This window comes from Physeter macrocephalus, chromosome 14 (assembly GCF_002837175.3).
Source record: "Physeter macrocephalus isolate SW-GA chromosome 14, ASM283717v5, whole genome shotgun sequence".
Lineage (NCBI taxonomy): Eukaryota > Metazoa > Chordata > Mammalia > Artiodactyla > Physeteridae > Physeter > Physeter macrocephalus.
Genome location: NC_041227.1, coordinates 114851336 through 114867472, shown reverse-complemented (window position 1 = coordinate 114867472; position 16137 = coordinate 114851336). Strand labels below are relative to the sequence as shown.

Below are 16137 nucleotides of genomic sequence, written 5' to 3'. Positions count from 1 at the left end.
AGCACAGTGCCTGGCTCATGGTGAGCCTTACCTCATTAGCTATTAGCATCCTGGATACCGACTTAACTCCCAACTCAGAATCACCTTGGGAACTTGTCAAAAACCTTGAACCCCAGGCTCCAAGCCCCAGAGATTCAGATTTAGTGAATGTGGGGCACTGGAAAGAATGTTTTTAAAAGCTCCCAAGTGACTCTGTCCTAGCCTGTGGACAGCTTTTGGGAATCTCAGATCCTAGCCTGACTGCCCCACTCAGGGTTCCGTCTGCCTGATCTCTGACCAGGAGTCATCGGTTCCTCACTGGAGCATCTCCAGGGACCGGTGCTCACTGCTTCCGATCTTTGGGAAGCCCTTTCCTATCTTTGGAGAGCTCCGCTTAAATTACTGTTTTGTTCTCTTGCCATCTCCCTCTAGTCAGGAAGTCCTTCTGGATGTCTCACTTTTTTTCTGCTCTGTTGTCCCAGCCCAGGGCTGGAGAGACATGCTAATGGGCTTTCTCTCTTCTCAAGAGGGTTTTCTACAAAGGCTGTGAGAATGGAAAGGTGCCCAGGAGGCCAGGATGGAGACAGGAACTGGTGGGGCAGGGAATGTGGGCATCTCTTCTCGCAGGGTTCCCTGGGCTGCCTTCTCAGTCCCTAGGATCCCTGCCCCTCTTTCATTCTGGCCCCTGTTCCATCTTCTTATTGGCAACTCACTTGTGCCCCCCAGGCACTGTGGCCGCCCCCTACTCTTCACCCCTGCTAGCTGCCTCATTTTGCCTGAATTCTGTAGCCCCTCATCCATACTAGCCTGGCAACCACTGACCTTCCAGTTGCCTGGCAACCTCATGACCACCAGACCAGGCCTGGTTCCCCACACTGGGAAGAGAGAAGGGCGTAGGCCGGCACTGGTGATCAGCCTAGAACTGAGCTTCAGGGTCCAAAGTCTGGGCACAGGCATCCCCGCAGTGGGTCCAGTTGCTACGCTGCCTCCCTCCTCCCCAGAACCATGCCCACCCGCTGGTCAAGGCATTGTGTTTGAGGCTGGATGCCCCGCTAATGTCGCCAAATGTGACCTGCTATATCTCCAAGCCCTTGAGGACACTTTGGGGACAGCTGGGCACACTGTCCATCAGAGGAAGATGCTCTCTCTTTTTGAGAGTGCTAATCCGACTGGAACATTAAATTGAGTTAATATGAAGATGGAGATGAATTAGGGGTTAATCAGGACTTGGGGATGGAGGGAGCTGAGGAGGAGAATAAATACTTCCTTTTTAGAGATACTTTTACTGTTTTTTAAAAAATTATAAAAATGATACATTCTGATTGTGCAAAGTTCACCCGGCAGAGAAATGTAGAAAGTAGAAAGGGAATGCTCTGTCTCAACCCCAAGATAACCAATGTTAATGGTTTTGAATGATTTGTTGCTGTTGAAGATAGGCATTTTATAGCAAAATACAATTGGGCAACATGATTTTTTTCTTGATAACATGTATATGTGTGATACATCTAATATATATATAATGTTACATAACAGGGAATGATGTAGATCTGATTCAGTATCTTTCTCCCTTAAATAGATGGGTTTCTGACAGCAACCAGGTTTGAGGGGAGGGGCTGGGGCAGACTAGCAGGAGCTGTGGCCCTGAGTGGCAGCCCCAGCTTTCAGCCAGAAGTAGGCTCTTGAAGTGCAATTGAAATCAGGGTGTCCCATCTCCCAAGGAGAGAGTAATCAAGCTGTCCCTGGGGCAGGGAATGGTCACTGGGTGACAGCCTTCCCTAGCCACAGCCAGATATCACCCTCAGCTGTGGCTTCAGGGCAAGGGGCTGCTATGTTGGTACTGGAGGAGGCTTTTCTGGGAGGCTAGCCAGGCAGGTTGGCTGTGTGGCAGCATGTGCCATGCAGGGAGGGGCTGAGGCCTGGCACTTATGCCATGTGCTCGTGTGGGCTAAGCATGTGCACTGCATGTACTAGGCAGGTAGTCTGCGTGAAGCTGGGGTCCACCTGGCTTTGGGAGGTTTGGGGTGGCTCACCCAGTCACTCTAAGTCTGGGACATTGTTCCCAGCTCTGTGAGGGCCCATACCTCCCAGAGCTGGGATCCTGGGGTCCCTAGCTCTCTCCTTTCTCCCTGCTTCCCGCCCCCACCCCAACCCTCTGAACTCCACGAAGGATAAGTTCATCGCTCGCGAATCCGCCGCTTAATTAATGTCTGGAACTAATGCCCTGATTTGCTCAACGATTCTGCTGCTCACCTCGGTGACAAATTTGTGTTGTTGTTCTTTGGAAGCTTAAAATAGCAGGCGTGCCCATGGCTCCCGCTCAGATGGTTTCTTGTCTGGCTTCCCAGGGTGCCTGAGTCCTTGGCCCACTCCTTATCTGCTGGGTGTCCCGGGGAGGCCAAGGCCCCAAGAGGTTGGGGAACTCTCCTGCAGCCACACAGCGAGTCTGGAATCCAGGAGACCCTCCCGCGTGCACGCGCGCGCGCGCGTGTGTGTGTGTGTGTGTGTGTGTGTGTGTGTCTGGCTGGCTGGCTGGCTGGCTGGGGCTCCCTGGGCCTGGATGGGGGCAGGGGGCAGAGTGAAGGGGTCATTCCTGGTTCCTCTTGCCCCGCCCTGCCCCTGCAGACCCGCAGCTCGCGCCACACTCAGGGAGCCCAGCCTGGGCTGGCAGACCAGGCGGCCAAGCTGTCGTACGCCTCGGCTGAGTTGTCTGGCTGGCTGGCTGGCTGGCTGGCTGGGGCTCCCTGGGCCTGGATGGGGGCAGGGGGCAGAGTGAAGGGGTCATTCCTGGTTCCTCTTGCCCCGCCCTGCCCCTGCAGACCCGCAGCTCGCGCCACACTCAGGGAGCCCAGCCTGGGCTGGCAGACCAGGCGGCCAAGCTGTCGTACGCCTCGGCTGAGTCACTGGAGACCATGTCGGAGGCGGAGCTGCCCCTGGGCTTCAGTAGGATGAACCGCTTCCGACAGAGCCTGCCCCTCTCCCGCTCAACCAGCCAGACCAAGCTGCGCTCACCAGGTACTGCTTGTCCATCTTCCCTCCAGGCTACTGGCTCCTCCCTCTGCTCTGCTTACCCTGGAACCCTCTCCATCCCCTTTATCACTCCCTCTCTCCTCAACCATCTTTCTAGTAAGCCTCTGGCTCCCTTCCCCCATACCCATCTTCCCCCCCTCCGCCCAGCAATCTCCTCCCCACAAGGCCTCTCCCTCTGCGGCTCCCTTCCCAACTTTCCTCCACTTCTCTCTTCCCTCACTTCTCTCTCCCTCAGCACCCCCTGCCCTGTCCCTCTCTCTCCAAGCCTCCTCTCTCCCTTAGGCTTCTCTCTCACCCCCTTCAGCAGCCCCCCTTTCCTTCATCCTCTCCCGTCTCACCTCTCCCCCCGCAAAGCAACCACTCACTCTCAGTTTCTGCCCCACCTGCTCCTGCCCCCAGTTCCATTTCCTCGTCCAGACTCCAACCTGCCTGGGGTCGAGGAGGTGCCTTAAGGGGCCGGCAGTATGAGGAGTGCCTGGGTGCACCTGCACTCCGGGGCGGCATCCGGCCTCAGACCCTGCCTCTGCGGGACCAGCGCGGCTCCCCAGGGCTCCCCGGGCCGCCGGCGTGGTGGTGATAGCGGCCCTGACAGCGAGGGCGGCGTCTCCTCCGCAGGGGTGCTGTTCCTGCAGTTCGGGGAGGAGACTCGGCGCGTGCACATCACGCACGAGGTCAGCAGCTTGGACACGCTGCACGCACTCATCGCGCACATGTTCCCGCAGAAGCTCACCATGGGCATGCTGAAGTCGCCCAACACAGCCATCCTCATCAAGGACGAGGCTCGCAACGTCTTCTACGAGTTGGAGGACGTCCGGTGGGCGTGGCCCCGGGGGGGGATGGGGTGGGCCTCCCCATACTCCTCCTCTGAGGGGGGTTCGAGGCCGCAGGTCATTCCCCAGCCCCCTCCTGACCCAACCTCAGCCCTTCCCCTCTCCTCCCGGAGCCCTACCGCCCCGCCCCCTTCTTCGGTCTTCCCGGCCCCACCCCCTCCCTTTAAATCATCCACCCCTGCTGATGGGCCTTGGCTTCAGCTTACCTGAAAATGGCTCGTGAGGCCGAGGAGGTGTACGGGGTGGAAGCTGCTGAGTGTGTGTGTGTTGTTGGCAGGCAGCCCGAGGCACGAGATCCACTGAGCAAGGAGTTAGGAAGGGGTTGGGGCTCGTGGCCCTTCTTGGCCACCCCTCTTCCGTCTGCCTGGAGTAGCTTCCCCTCCTCATCACAGGGCTGGGGGATGGTGACCCTCTGCACCCCTCCCTCCCCCAGGGACATCCAGGACCGCAGTATTATCAAGATCTATAGGAAGGAGCCACTCTACGCCGCTTTCCCTGGCTCACACCTCACCAACGGGGACCTCCGGGTATGGCTGGGGAGGCCCCGGGCATTGGGGAGGCTGGGCAGATGGGGTCCAGGAGCACAGAGTCTAGTCACTTGTCCCCAGGGACAGCTCTGGAGAAGGGAATGTGGAGGCTGAAGCAGAGGGTGGCCTTCCTTAATTGTGGAGTCATGGAGGAGTCCTTCCCCTCATCTGCCACTTACTTTCCCCTCTTGTCCGGTCAGATTTCTCGAACCCGCCTCTAAATATTCTAGGAGACCTCTCTCAGGAACCACCCCTTACCTTTTCGCTTCCCATCCCCCACCATAGGGTGGGCTGGGGGTCGCTCCTCTGGTGCCTCTCCCTCCACCACTTCTCCCTCCGTGCTGGGAGCCCTGAAGGGAAAGGGGCCCAAGATGCAGCAGGAGGGTGGGAAGGCAGAGAACAGAAGGGACTTCGTAAGCGTCGGGGGGGAGCTGCTGGCTCCTCAAGTAAGAAGCAAGGGATCCCCCTTTGTGACCAGCCCTGTGGGGTTCGGGGGCTGTCTTCTGCACAGAGAGAGATGGTGTATGCGTCGCGGGAGTCGTCGCCCACGCGGCGCCTCAACAACCTGTCGCCGGCGCCGCACCTAGCCTCCGGTTCGCCGCCGCCGGGGCTACCGTCGGGGCTGCCGTCGGGCTCGCCGTCGCGCTCGCGCCTATCGTATGCCGGGGGGCGCCCGCCCTCCTACGCCGGCAGCCCCGTGCACCACGCGGCCGAGCGGCTGGGAAGCGCCCCTGCCGCCCCGGGCGTTAGCCCGAGCCCCAGCGCCATCCTGGAGCGGCGCGACGTGAAGCCGGATGAGGACCTGGCGGGCAAGGCGGGCGGCATGGTGCTGGTGAAGGGCGAAGGCCTCTACGCCGACCCCTACGGGCTGCTTCACGAGGGCCGCCTGAGCCTGGCCGCGGCCGCCGGCGACCCATTCGCCTACCCGGGCGCCGGTGGCCTGTACAAGCGCGGCTCGGTGCGCTCACTCAGCACTTACTCGGCCGCCGCGCTGCAGTCCGACCTGGAGGACTCGCTGTATAAGGCGGCGGCCGGAGGCGGCCCGCTCTATGGCGACGGCTACGGCTTCCGCCTGCCGCCCTCGTCGCCGCAGAAGCTGGCCGACGTGGCTGCGCCCCCCGGGGGCCCCCCGCCGCCGCACAGCCCCTACTCGGGGCCGCCCAGCCGCGGCTCGCCGGTGCGCCAGTCCTTCCGCAAGGACTCAGGCTCCTCGTCGGTCTTCGCCGAGAGCCCCGGAGGCAAGACCCGCAGCACCGGGGGCTCCTCGACGGCTGGAGCGCCCCCTCCCGAGCTCTTCCCCGGGCCTGGGGAGCGCCCGCTCGTTGGGTTCGGGCCGCCTGTGCCAGCCAAGGACACGGAGACCAGGTGAGGGACGCTGGCGAGGCCCGGGGCTGCGCGGGTGGGGTGGGGAGAGGGGACACGGCAGAGTCCGTGGCAGATTGTGTCCTGGACTCTGAGACCCGGGAATCCTTGTAGACCCGGAGTAGCCCTGAGGGGTCGCCAGAGTATCTTGGCCGTGGCAGGGAAGGCACTGGAAAGACGTTTTATCTGCAAGGCCTGAGAGCTGGACGAGAGGGCCCCAGACAAGGACCCCGGAGACCTGGGTTTGCATCCGGTCCCTGAGCCTCAGTTTCCCCAACTAAAATTGAGGCTGATGTAGAACTCTTTATTTAGTGCCTTTCCTGCTCAGACATAGAATGTGCCGCCATGAGAGCTGTCCAGCACAGGGCCGGCTGAAGTCCACTGGGGAGGGGGTGCTGGTAAGAAGTGGGGATGGGGAGAGAGGCACATTTCTTTAAGTAGCCTCCGAGCTGGGGAACTCTTGCCCATCATTCAGCTCCCTGCTAAGGGTGCAAGGCTGGAGGAGGTAACCAGGGCACTGAGCTGCCCCCCTCTGCCCTCAAGCAGTACTGCTAAGAGGTGAGAAGAAACGATTCATTCATACAGCTTTCTTGTGGCCTGTGTGCCAGGCACTGCACTGGCCACTGTTTATGCCAAGCTGAGCAAACACGTTTCCTGCCCCGCCTAGTGAGGGAGACACAGCAAAAAATACTTGTTCTTCCCTTGGGAGGGTGTACTCCTCAAGGCTGTTGGGGACTCTGGGATGGCTTCAGAGAAGAGGGTAAGGAGGAGGGCATGCTGGCAGGGGGAATACATGTGCAGAGACCCAGAGTGGCCTGGGTGGGGCCCATTAGGGAGCCAGTGATGAGAGATGAGTCTGGAGAGGGAGGGGGTGACTGTCAGATGGGGAAGGGTCTTTCCAATGTTGGGGGTAGGCTGTGGATCCTTAGGCAGTGGGACCCTTTGAATTGTCTGTGTGCTGGTGGCTGGGGAGGGAATGGTATTTCCTCTAATTATCAATCTTAGGAATGGGGCGCTGGGCAGGAGGGACCCCATGCCCAGAGATGGGGTTGTTCAAAGCCACCGTCTTCCCCAGGGAGCGCATGGAGGCCATGGAGAAGCAAATTGCCAGCCTCACCGGCCTGGTGCAGAGTGCCCTACTGCGAGGTTCGGAGCCAGAGACCCCCAGGTGAGGTTCTTCTCCCAACACCACTGCCAGGGCATGTGGTTGGGCAAGAGGGAGGGAGAGTGAACAGCAGGAGCCCTGGGCTCAGCTCAGCCAGTGTCTCATCATTCTGCCCTGGGTGAATCGCCTCCCTTCTCTGGGACTCCATCCTGAGATCAGGGGACCGGAGGAGTTTATGTTAAGGTCTCACCCAGCTTTGACAGTCTGGGGCCTGGACCCCCTGATGGCCATCTTTTCCCTGTGCCACAGTGAGAAGATTGAAGGCTCCAATGGAGCAGCCACCCCCTCAGCACGTGAGTGACCCTTCTCCCCTCCCCCACAGGTTCTTGCCCTCTTTGAGCCTCAGATTCCTAATCTGTAAAGTGGCTACATCACCAGGCTTCAGTGGATAAATGAGCAGTCACCTTAGACCAAGATGCCTTCGCTCCGGCGCTTTGCTCCTCGCAGAGGGCTGACCACTAGTTGGGGCAGGGAGCCAGAGCCACGTCTCTCTGTGGCTGCTGTGTGGGGTCAGGAGTGGGGAGGACTTTACCCCAGGCTCACGATTTATTCCCTTTCTCCCGTCCTCGTGGTCCCTGTCTGCAGCCTGCGGGTCAGGCAGCCGGAGCAGCGGGGCCACCCCAGTGTCCGGCCCTCCCCCGCCCTCGGCCAGCAGCACGCCTGCGGGGCAGCCCACTGCCATCAACCGTTTGCAGATGCAGCTACACCTGCGTGGCCTGCAGAACAGCACCAATGACCTGCGCAGCCAGCTTCAGCAACTGCGGAAGCTCCAGGTACCACCCTCTCCGGGGCCTCGCCCTGTACCCCGCCCCCTCAAACCCCGCCCCGCCCGAACCTGCCCACGAAACTCCTTCCCGCGAGTCTGCCCCATCCCCGAGGCCCTCCGCCGCTCACTGGGGTGCTCTCCGAAACCCTCCTCGAACTCTCGCCACCTCGCTGAGTCTCTACTCCCTCACCAAGCCCCCATCCCTCGCCCGGGTCCCCCTCACTGAGCCCTCTTGCCCCTTTCCTGAATCCTCACCGCTCTCCTGAAGCCCCAATCCACCTCACTGAGCCCCCTTCTCCGGTCAGTATCCCTCAGGGCAGTCCCTGTCCCTTCCTGCCCCGCATTCTCTACCCCCTCCCCTCCCTTGGGCGGAAGCCCTTCCCCCAGATCCCCTCAGCTCTCCCTTCCTGAGCCCACACAGTCTTCCCGGGCCTGCCCCGCCTGGCAGATGGTCCCACCAGTCAGGAGCCTGGCATCGCTGTGCCCGCTCCTCGAGAGTATCCCAGGGCCCGTCAGGTGAGAATAATGAGTAGAGACAGGCTGGAGAGGGGGCAGAGAGTTGCCATCTGGGCAATGGGTAAGAACTCGCCCACCCCCACCTTTGCCCCAACTGGGCCTTAGAACTCGGTTTTCCCGGCCCAGCCACGGAAGCTCTATCAAACCCCAGTGCTTGAGTCCTTCATCGAAGCCATAGCCATGCAGCCGCAAGGTGGGCAGGGCCCTACGTAGGGCCACCCCTTGCCCCCCAAATATCCGCTACCCCGTTCTCCTGCCTCTATATTTCTCCAGAACGAAACATTGTCCTCCCCCACCCCCACCATCTTACCCCTTCGCTGCAGCTAACTGCCACAGCCATGCAGCTGCACCTTCTGCAGGGCCCAACTTGGCACTCCTCCCTCCACTATCCCAGGCCGTTCTCATCCTGCCTCTATTCTTCCCCAGAACTAAGCCCTCGGCCTGTGCCCCCCACCATCCCACCCTTTCACTGCTGCTCACGGCCACAGCCGAGCATTGGTGTCTTCCGTGGAGCTTGCCCCGCGTCGGGCTCTCCTCTGCCTGCCTCCTCCTAGCCCTCTCCCGGCTGCGCGCCTCCGTTCCCTCCCACCCCCGTCCATCGGTCCATCTGCGTCCCGCAGCTACAGAACCTGGAGTCTTTGCGCGCGCTGCTGAAGGGCACGGAGGCGGAGCTGAGCATGCGCGTGTCGGAGGCGGCGCGGCGGCAGGAGGACCCGCTGCAGCGGCAGCGCACCCTAGTGGAGGAGGAGCGGCTGCGCTACCTCAACGACGAGGAGCTCATTACCCAGCAGCTCAAGTGAGGCTGGGCCCAGCTTTGGAGGGAGGGCTGGGGGTGCGGCCTGGGTGGCCGGCAACCTGGTTTCACGGGGAGGCGAAGCTCCCTTCCTTCTGAATCACAGGTGACGTTCTGAAGCCTGATTTCCTTCTCCTCTGTGGCCTGATTTCTCTGTGACCCACAAACCTTTGACCATCTGGCACAATTCCTGTTTTCTTTTTTTCTGGCTTGATGCCTGCTTTTGCTATGGTCTTGCTTCCTAACGGTCCACAGTCTGGCTTCCCCGTGGCCTGCAGCCTTACTCTCATGCGTCCAGCTGCCCGATGTCACTCTGCCCTCTGCCTGCTTTCATTCTGGCCTGTGACCCGTGCAAACTGACCCTCGAGTATTCAGGTGGAGCTTTCAGGTGTAGCCAGCTTGGTCAGCTTGGTGCTGACCAGTTACAGTTGCCACCACTCCAAGTCTCTGATCTCTGAGACCACGTGTAGCCAAGGAGAACCCTCCTCCCGTCCTAGTGCAGCTGAAACAGGGCTCCAGGAATAGAGAACACCCCACCCCCAAATGCTTAGACATGGAAGGGTTAACAGAAGACAGTCCTCTGCTCCAAATTTAGCAAATGGTTGTCTGGCCAAGATTTGATTGTCTGGCACCATTGAAGGGAGAAGCTGCCTGCCGCTGTCCATCCACTGAGTGAGCAGCCCCAGCCCATCCACTGAGTGAGCAGCCCCAGCCCACTGCAGCCTTCCCTGGTCAGTCCCTGGGGTCTGAGACAGAGGCCCTGCTCCTCCATCTGGTCTCCTTCTTGGTGGTGCAGGGCACAAGGGGCCTGAGGTCCAGCTCCAACACTGAGAGGCTGTTCGATCACGATAGTTTTTGCCCTTCTCTGCACTTCAGCTTCCTCACCTGTGCCCAGTATTAAGATTTTCGCAGTTCTTCCCAGAGAGGACTTGGATTCTACTGGTCAGTGACTCGGAGCCGGGGAGGCTGCTCAGAGGAGCCCAGCTTTCTCACCAAGGTCATAAATGGCTGTATCACTTGCAAGGGGCTACTTGAAAAGGGTCCCTGCTCCTCAGTCTTGGGCTCACAGCCTATAAGTACATGTGCTTTTCAGTGATGCACGGGGCAAAGATTCTCATGACCCCTTGTGGCTGAGATGAAATAAGGGGCCATCCCACTTGGAAATAAGCTGGTGGCAGCCACTGCATCACCCCTAGTGTGACAGCTGAGTGACAACCCTTGTCAGATCTCCAAGTAGACTGATGGCTGCCAACCCCCTTAGCCGCGGAATTCCATTTACCCAACTTTCCTGTCCCCTTTTTGCCCCTTTTTATTCAGCACAGAGGAGGGGGGTTGGAATTTTCAAAAGGAACTTTACTGAGACATTAAAGGAAAATAAAAGGAAATATAAAAGTACAGAGGCAGAAGGGATGAAAGGATGTATTTATGCTCCTGTCATATGAGTGTCTGGTCCTCAGCTTCCTGGGGGGCCTCAGTTCTCCAGGAGTACACAGACTCCCTACCCGCTGCCCTGTTATCAAACCCATTGCTCAGACTGCTCACTTGAGAGAGCTTGGGGGGCTGATATATGCTTCCGGCAGGATTCTCCATCTACTTCGAAAGGAGTTCCTACCTTTTTTTGGGTGGGGCCTGGGCTGCACACCAGCACTGCAGTGGCTTCGGCTAGGCCAGGGGGACGTCCCTGCCCAGCTCCCATAGCCTCCTGGCATTAAGTCAGCCAGCAGGCCCATCATTACCCCTGCTCTGGCTGCAGCCCCTGTACACTTGCTCTTGCTTGGTTTCACTCTGCCCCCTTCCTTTTGCCCTGGCATCTTGCTGGAAGTAAAGGCTGATTCGGTGCTTCACTCATCTGGGCTCACTCACCTGTCCTTCTAGCCAAGCCCTTGAGCTCTGTCTAGACGTTGCCCTTAGGGAAAGCCTCTGAGACCTTTTGGCCTCTGGAGCATAATGTGACCCAACCCAGGACCAGCTTTGTAAGCATGTGACCTGTGTAATCGCACAGGGCCCCACACTTGTGAAGGCCCATGCTGGGTTTAATGATCTGCTGTCACTATCTTGAAATTCTTAATTTTTAAACTGGGGGCAAAATCTTCATTTTGCTTTGGGACCCCCAAATTATATCGCTGGTTCTGTCCTGACCCTTACCTCTCAACTCCTGTAGAACTAAACCTGGGTCTGGAAACCCCACTACTTTCTGATCCCAGTGTCTAGACCTGGGCTGGTCTGGACTCACTTGCAGAGCCTGCCCAGGTTATGGGCCCCCAAACTTTGGCAGATGGTATGATCAGAAAATCGAGGTGCTAATTGAGCCTAAGGGGGGCCTCGTCCCTTCTGCCTGAGAGTTGCAGTGTTATTTCCTCCTGAAGGCTTACCTGAGTGCTCTTTTAAATGAAGGTCCCTTCCTCTGCAGAGCGATGTTTGGGAGTGACCATTTTACAAAACTGGCCCACCCTGAGCCAGTCAGGTATCACACACATCAAAAGAGAGTTGTTCTTTTGCGTGTGGTGGAGTGAAGGCTGGGTGGGACAGTGGGTGGGTGTGGGGTGATGTTTGTCCAGTGGGGGAGGGAGATGCAGCAGAACCCAATGGCTGAAGTCAGACAGGAGTAGATCCTGCTTTGCCACAAAATAGTTGCGTGACCTTGGGCAAGTTAGTTAATCTCTCTGAGCCTCTTTTTTTTTTTTTTTTAATGCCAAAGCCCATTGTTAGGGTAGCTTAGTTAGGGTAGCTAATTAATTAGTTAGGTTAGCTGCTGTAACAAATTGTATAATGGTTCAAAAGTAATCAATATACCTTTCTTTCTCATGGAACAGTATTGGTGGGTTAGCGGAATGGCTTTCCTCCATGCAGTCATTGAGGGACCCAGGCTAATGGAGATTTTGCCATCTTCAATATGTGTCTTCCAAGATTATCCACAGGGTCATTGTCTTTCAACCAACAGGAAGGGGAAGTGAGCATGGAGGAGCTTACATGGGAGATTTTTAGGGGCCAGGTCTGGAAGCAGCATGTACCCCTTCCACTCATATTCCATTCGCTAGACCTCAGTCGAATGGCCACTTCTACCTGCAAGGGAAGCTGGGAAATGTAGTCTAGTGTCTAAGCTACTATTTGTCTGTGTGTAAACTGGAGGTAATAATGGTTCCCACTCACAGGATTTGTTGTGAGGATTAAATAAGGTAAAGAAAGTGAGGAGATGAATGTGCACCTGGCAGGCCGTAAGCACTTAGTACGAGATAGATCTTTAACTGGTAGTGCTGACTCACAGGATTTTGTCCTTGGCTCCAGTGTGATCTGTCTTTTCACCCACTAGCTGGATGAAGATGTATAAAGCATGCTGATAAGATTTGCTGATGACACAGAGCTTTGAGGGGGAGCAAATCTGTTGGATGGTAGAACTGAGATTCCAAAGTTGTTCCTACATGGATTGTGGAGCTGAAATCCAACAGATGGGATTTGACAGGAATGTACGTAGAGTCCCGCATGTGGGTCAGGGACATCCGTGACTCACGTACAGAAGTGAGATGACCTACCTGGGCAGAGTTCCTTCTTTCACTTATTCATTCCTTCCATAATTATTTACCAGGCATTTATTCTGCTCCAGGCACCATGCCAGGTACTGGAAATCGGAGATGAATCAGAAAGACATGGTGTCTGCCTGCCTAGAGTTGCTTAGCCCAGCAAACAGGAGCTCCAGGGAGGAAGCAGACCCCCAACTCCAAGTGTAGGGAAGGGGGGAGACGTTCCCATTGGGACCTGAGGACGAGTGGGAGTTAGTCACACATGTGTGTGCATGTGTGTGTGGGGGGGTGTACTAAATGGAGTGTTCTAGGCAGAGGAAATGGCACTATAGAGGCCCAGGGAGAGCCAGCACATACGAGGACCTCAGCAATTCTGGATGGTTCTAAACAGAAGCAAGCCAGATGAGGAGGACAGTGGATGTAGCTGGAGGGAAAATAAGAGCAGCTCCCAGGGACTGACCCCTTGCATTAGCTCATTTAATCCTCACAGTGGCCCCAGGAGGGAGGAACTCTTACCATCCCCATTTTTCTGGGTGAGGAAGTTGAGACCTGGAGACAGTCAGTAACTTGTCTAAGATCTCTGCTGGGTCGGGCAGAGCTGGGATTGGAATTTGGATCTGTCTGACTCCAGAGCCAAATTTTCAACTACTACCCTCATACCCTTCTTGGCTACATTGAAGAGTTTGGATTTTAGCCTCAAAATGTTGGGATCCATTTCGGGTTCAAAACAGGCGGTGGTGCCTTGGTGGTCTGATTTACATTTTAGAAATATGGAGGGTTTTAAAACGACACAAGGGCTTCCCTGGTGGTGCAGTGGTTAAGAATCCGCCTGCCAATGCAGGGGACACAGGTTCCAGCCCTAGTCCGGGAAGATCCCACATGCTGCAGAGCAACTAAGCCCGTGCGCCCCAACTACTGAGCCTGCGCTCTAGAGCCCGTGAGCCACAACTGCTGAGCCCGTGCACCACAACTACTGAAGCCTGCGCACCTAGAGCCTGTGCTCCGCAACAAGAGAGGCCACCTCAGTGAGAAACCCATGCACCGCCACTAAGAGTAGCCCCCGCTCGCCGCAACTAGAGAAAGCCTGAGCGCACCAACGAAGACCCAATGCAGCCAAAAATAAATAAATTTTTTTAAAAAAAGAAAAAAACCCCACAAGCTCAGCATAAACCATCTGAAAATTGAAAGCAGCTTTGTCATCGAGGAAAGAGGCTGAGTGTCTGGATCGCTTGAGCAAAGGTAGATGGACGTGGTACCACCCTGAAAAAGAAGAGACTCTTTAGGAGCACATGCAACTGCCTCCAGTTCTCTGAAAAGCTGCCAATTTCTCTGCTGTGTCCTTGGCTTAATGAGAATCAGAGGATGCAAGTTATCGGGAGGGAGATTTGGATTGATGTTGCTAGAGATCAGAACTTCAAAGAGGGGACCCAGGGCACCTGTTAGGGAGTGCTTCTGAAGTCTCATCTCTGAAGTTTGGCTTTCTGATTTCACTTGGGCTTGTGGCCTGGTGGATGGCTTTTAATTTTGATCTGATTGGTTGCCTGATTTCTTTCCAGCTGCCCAATTTCAGGGGGCTGGGCTGGGGCCAGAGGGGCTGAAAGGGTCTTTCTGTGGCTGCAGTGACCTGGAGAAGTCGGTGGAGAAGATCCAGAGGGACGTGTCCCACAACCACCGACTGGTGCCTGGGCCCGAGCTGGAAGAGAAGGCGCTGGTGCTGAAGCAGCTCGGAGAGATGCTGACTGAACTCAAGGGTGAGCCTGGGGGGCTCACCCCTACCCCCACCCCACTGCCTGTCCTCCCAGTCCTCGGAGCTGCTCCCTCCCCAGCTCACTCCTTCCCTTCCCCTCAGCTCACTTCCCAGGCCTGCAGAGCAAGATGCGGGTAGTGCTGCGTGTGGAGGTGGAGGCAGTGAAGTTCCTGAAGGAGGAGCCACAGCGCCTGGATGGGCTACTCAAGCGCTGCCGTGGGGTCACAGATACGCTGGCCCAGATCCGAAGGTCATTCTGTCCCTGAGTTCTTATCTCTGACCTCCAGTTTCCCAGTGGGGTCACATACTGAGCTAGATCAATAGGTCACCCTGACCCCTTATCCCAATTCCCACAAAGCTCACTGGTGTGCCAACTGGATCTGCACCTCAGCTCTGACCTGTGGCCCCGTGCATGTTGTAGCCTTGGCCCTCCCATTTGCCGGATGCAGTCACTCCTCCCCAGGCCCTTCCACTTGTCCTGCAAGATCCCAGAGCCCTCCTCAAACCCCACCTCCCCCAGGCCAGGCTTCCCTCCCACGGGACCACCACCCTGCAGGCCTCACAGCTGCTCCCAACTCTCCCAACCCCAGGCAAGTGGACGAAGGTGCGTGGCCACCCCCCAGCAACCTCCTGAATCAGTCCCCCAAGAAGGTGACAGCCGAGACTGACTTCAACAAGAGCTTGGACTTTGAAATGCCACCCCCCAGCCCTCCACTGAAGCTCCACGAGATGAGCGGGCCAACCGAGGGAGCCCCTCCGACCCCGAAGGCGGGCAACCCCGCCAAAGGCCTGGACACTCCTGGCAAGAGAAGCGTGGACAAGGCTGTGTCTGTTGAGGTGCTGGGCCCGGCATGGGGGGGCCAGAACTAGGCTCACATGTTCTCACCACCATCCTAGATTGGCAAGTGCCAACACGTGGGGACTTGTTCCTGGGGGACGAGGAAGTCTGAGAAGCATACTGAGGGTGACATTAGTCCTGCTAGACAGAAAAGCATATTATAAACCTACGATAATCAAAACAGTGTGGTGTTAGCATAAGAGTAGATTATGTGCTCAGTGAAACAGAATAGAATGTCTAAAAGCAGGTCTAAGTTTATCGCAGGAGTAGTTTGTAATGAAGGTGGTATTCCAGGCTCACAGGGAAAGCATGTAATACTCAAGGAGAAGCCCGAGGCTCGGACCAAATGGGAGGCTTCCTTTCCATTCCTTGCATGTGTGGCTGAGGCCCCAAAGGTCCAAGAGCAGGGCAGCCGCTTCAGTCCTGACTGTCGACTCCTCCTCTCAAGGCTGCCGAGCGGGACTGGGAGGAGAAGCGGGCAGCCCTGACCCAGTACAGCGCCAAGGACATCAACCGGCTTCTGGAGGAGACACAGGCAGAGCTGCTGAAGGCCATCCCTGACCTGGATTGTGGGAGCAAGGCCCACCCAGGCCCAGCCTCCACCCCTGACCACAAGCCCCCCAAGATGCCCCATGGCCAGAAGGCAACCCCCCGAACGGATCCCAGCGGAAGGAGAGGCTCAGGTATGGGGGCAGGTAGGGGGCTGGCCAAGAGCCCAGAGGAGGGGAGCCCCAGCCTCGGAGCTCTCAGGTTGACGGGGGGAGGCGCTTGAGAGTGAGAATCTTTGCGGTCGGGCTGCCAGAGGAGGGAGGTGCTGGCCTGCCCCTCATCCACGAAGGGAGACCCAGAGGGACGGGATAGCACTGGACTCCATCCAGGGATTTTCCCCACTGCTCTGACTGCTGCTGAGAGGACCATGCAGGGAGGATGAGCAAGTCCAGGCGGAGGGTCATCCCCCTGCACGTTCTGACCCAGTGTGTGTGCCAGAAGCGAGGCTGTGGTGAGACGGGGTGCGGGGTGCAGCGCTGAGCTATACGGACAGGGTTCCTGTGCTCCCTGAGCCTGTGAG

General features: G+C 57.4%; 1 protein-coding gene across 1 annotated transcript in view; it reads left to right on the top strand.

The window, feature by feature from the left end:
* SRCIN1 (SRC kinase signaling inhibitor 1) overlaps positions 1 to 16137 on the top strand; it is a 42910-nt gene that overhangs the window by 11559 nt on the left and 15214 nt on the right. The window contains exons 4-15 of the mRNA XM_028499637.1: positions 2796 to 2991; positions 3622 to 3820; positions 4270 to 4363; positions 4875 to 5728; positions 6801 to 6893; positions 7140 to 7183; positions 7476 to 7663; positions 8793 to 8968; positions 14104 to 14234; positions 14333 to 14480; positions 14821 to 15067; positions 15517 to 15751. Coding sequence (XP_028355438.1) covers positions 2796 to 2991; positions 3622 to 3820; positions 4270 to 4363; positions 4875 to 5728; positions 6801 to 6893; positions 7140 to 7183; positions 7476 to 7663; positions 8793 to 8968; positions 14104 to 14234; positions 14333 to 14480; positions 14821 to 15067; positions 15517 to 15751 — 2605 coding nt within the window. The remainder of the gene's footprint in view (positions 1 to 2795; positions 2992 to 3621; positions 3821 to 4269; positions 4364 to 4874; positions 5729 to 6800; positions 6894 to 7139; positions 7184 to 7475; positions 7664 to 8792; positions 8969 to 14103; positions 14235 to 14332; positions 14481 to 14820; positions 15068 to 15516; positions 15752 to 16137) is intronic.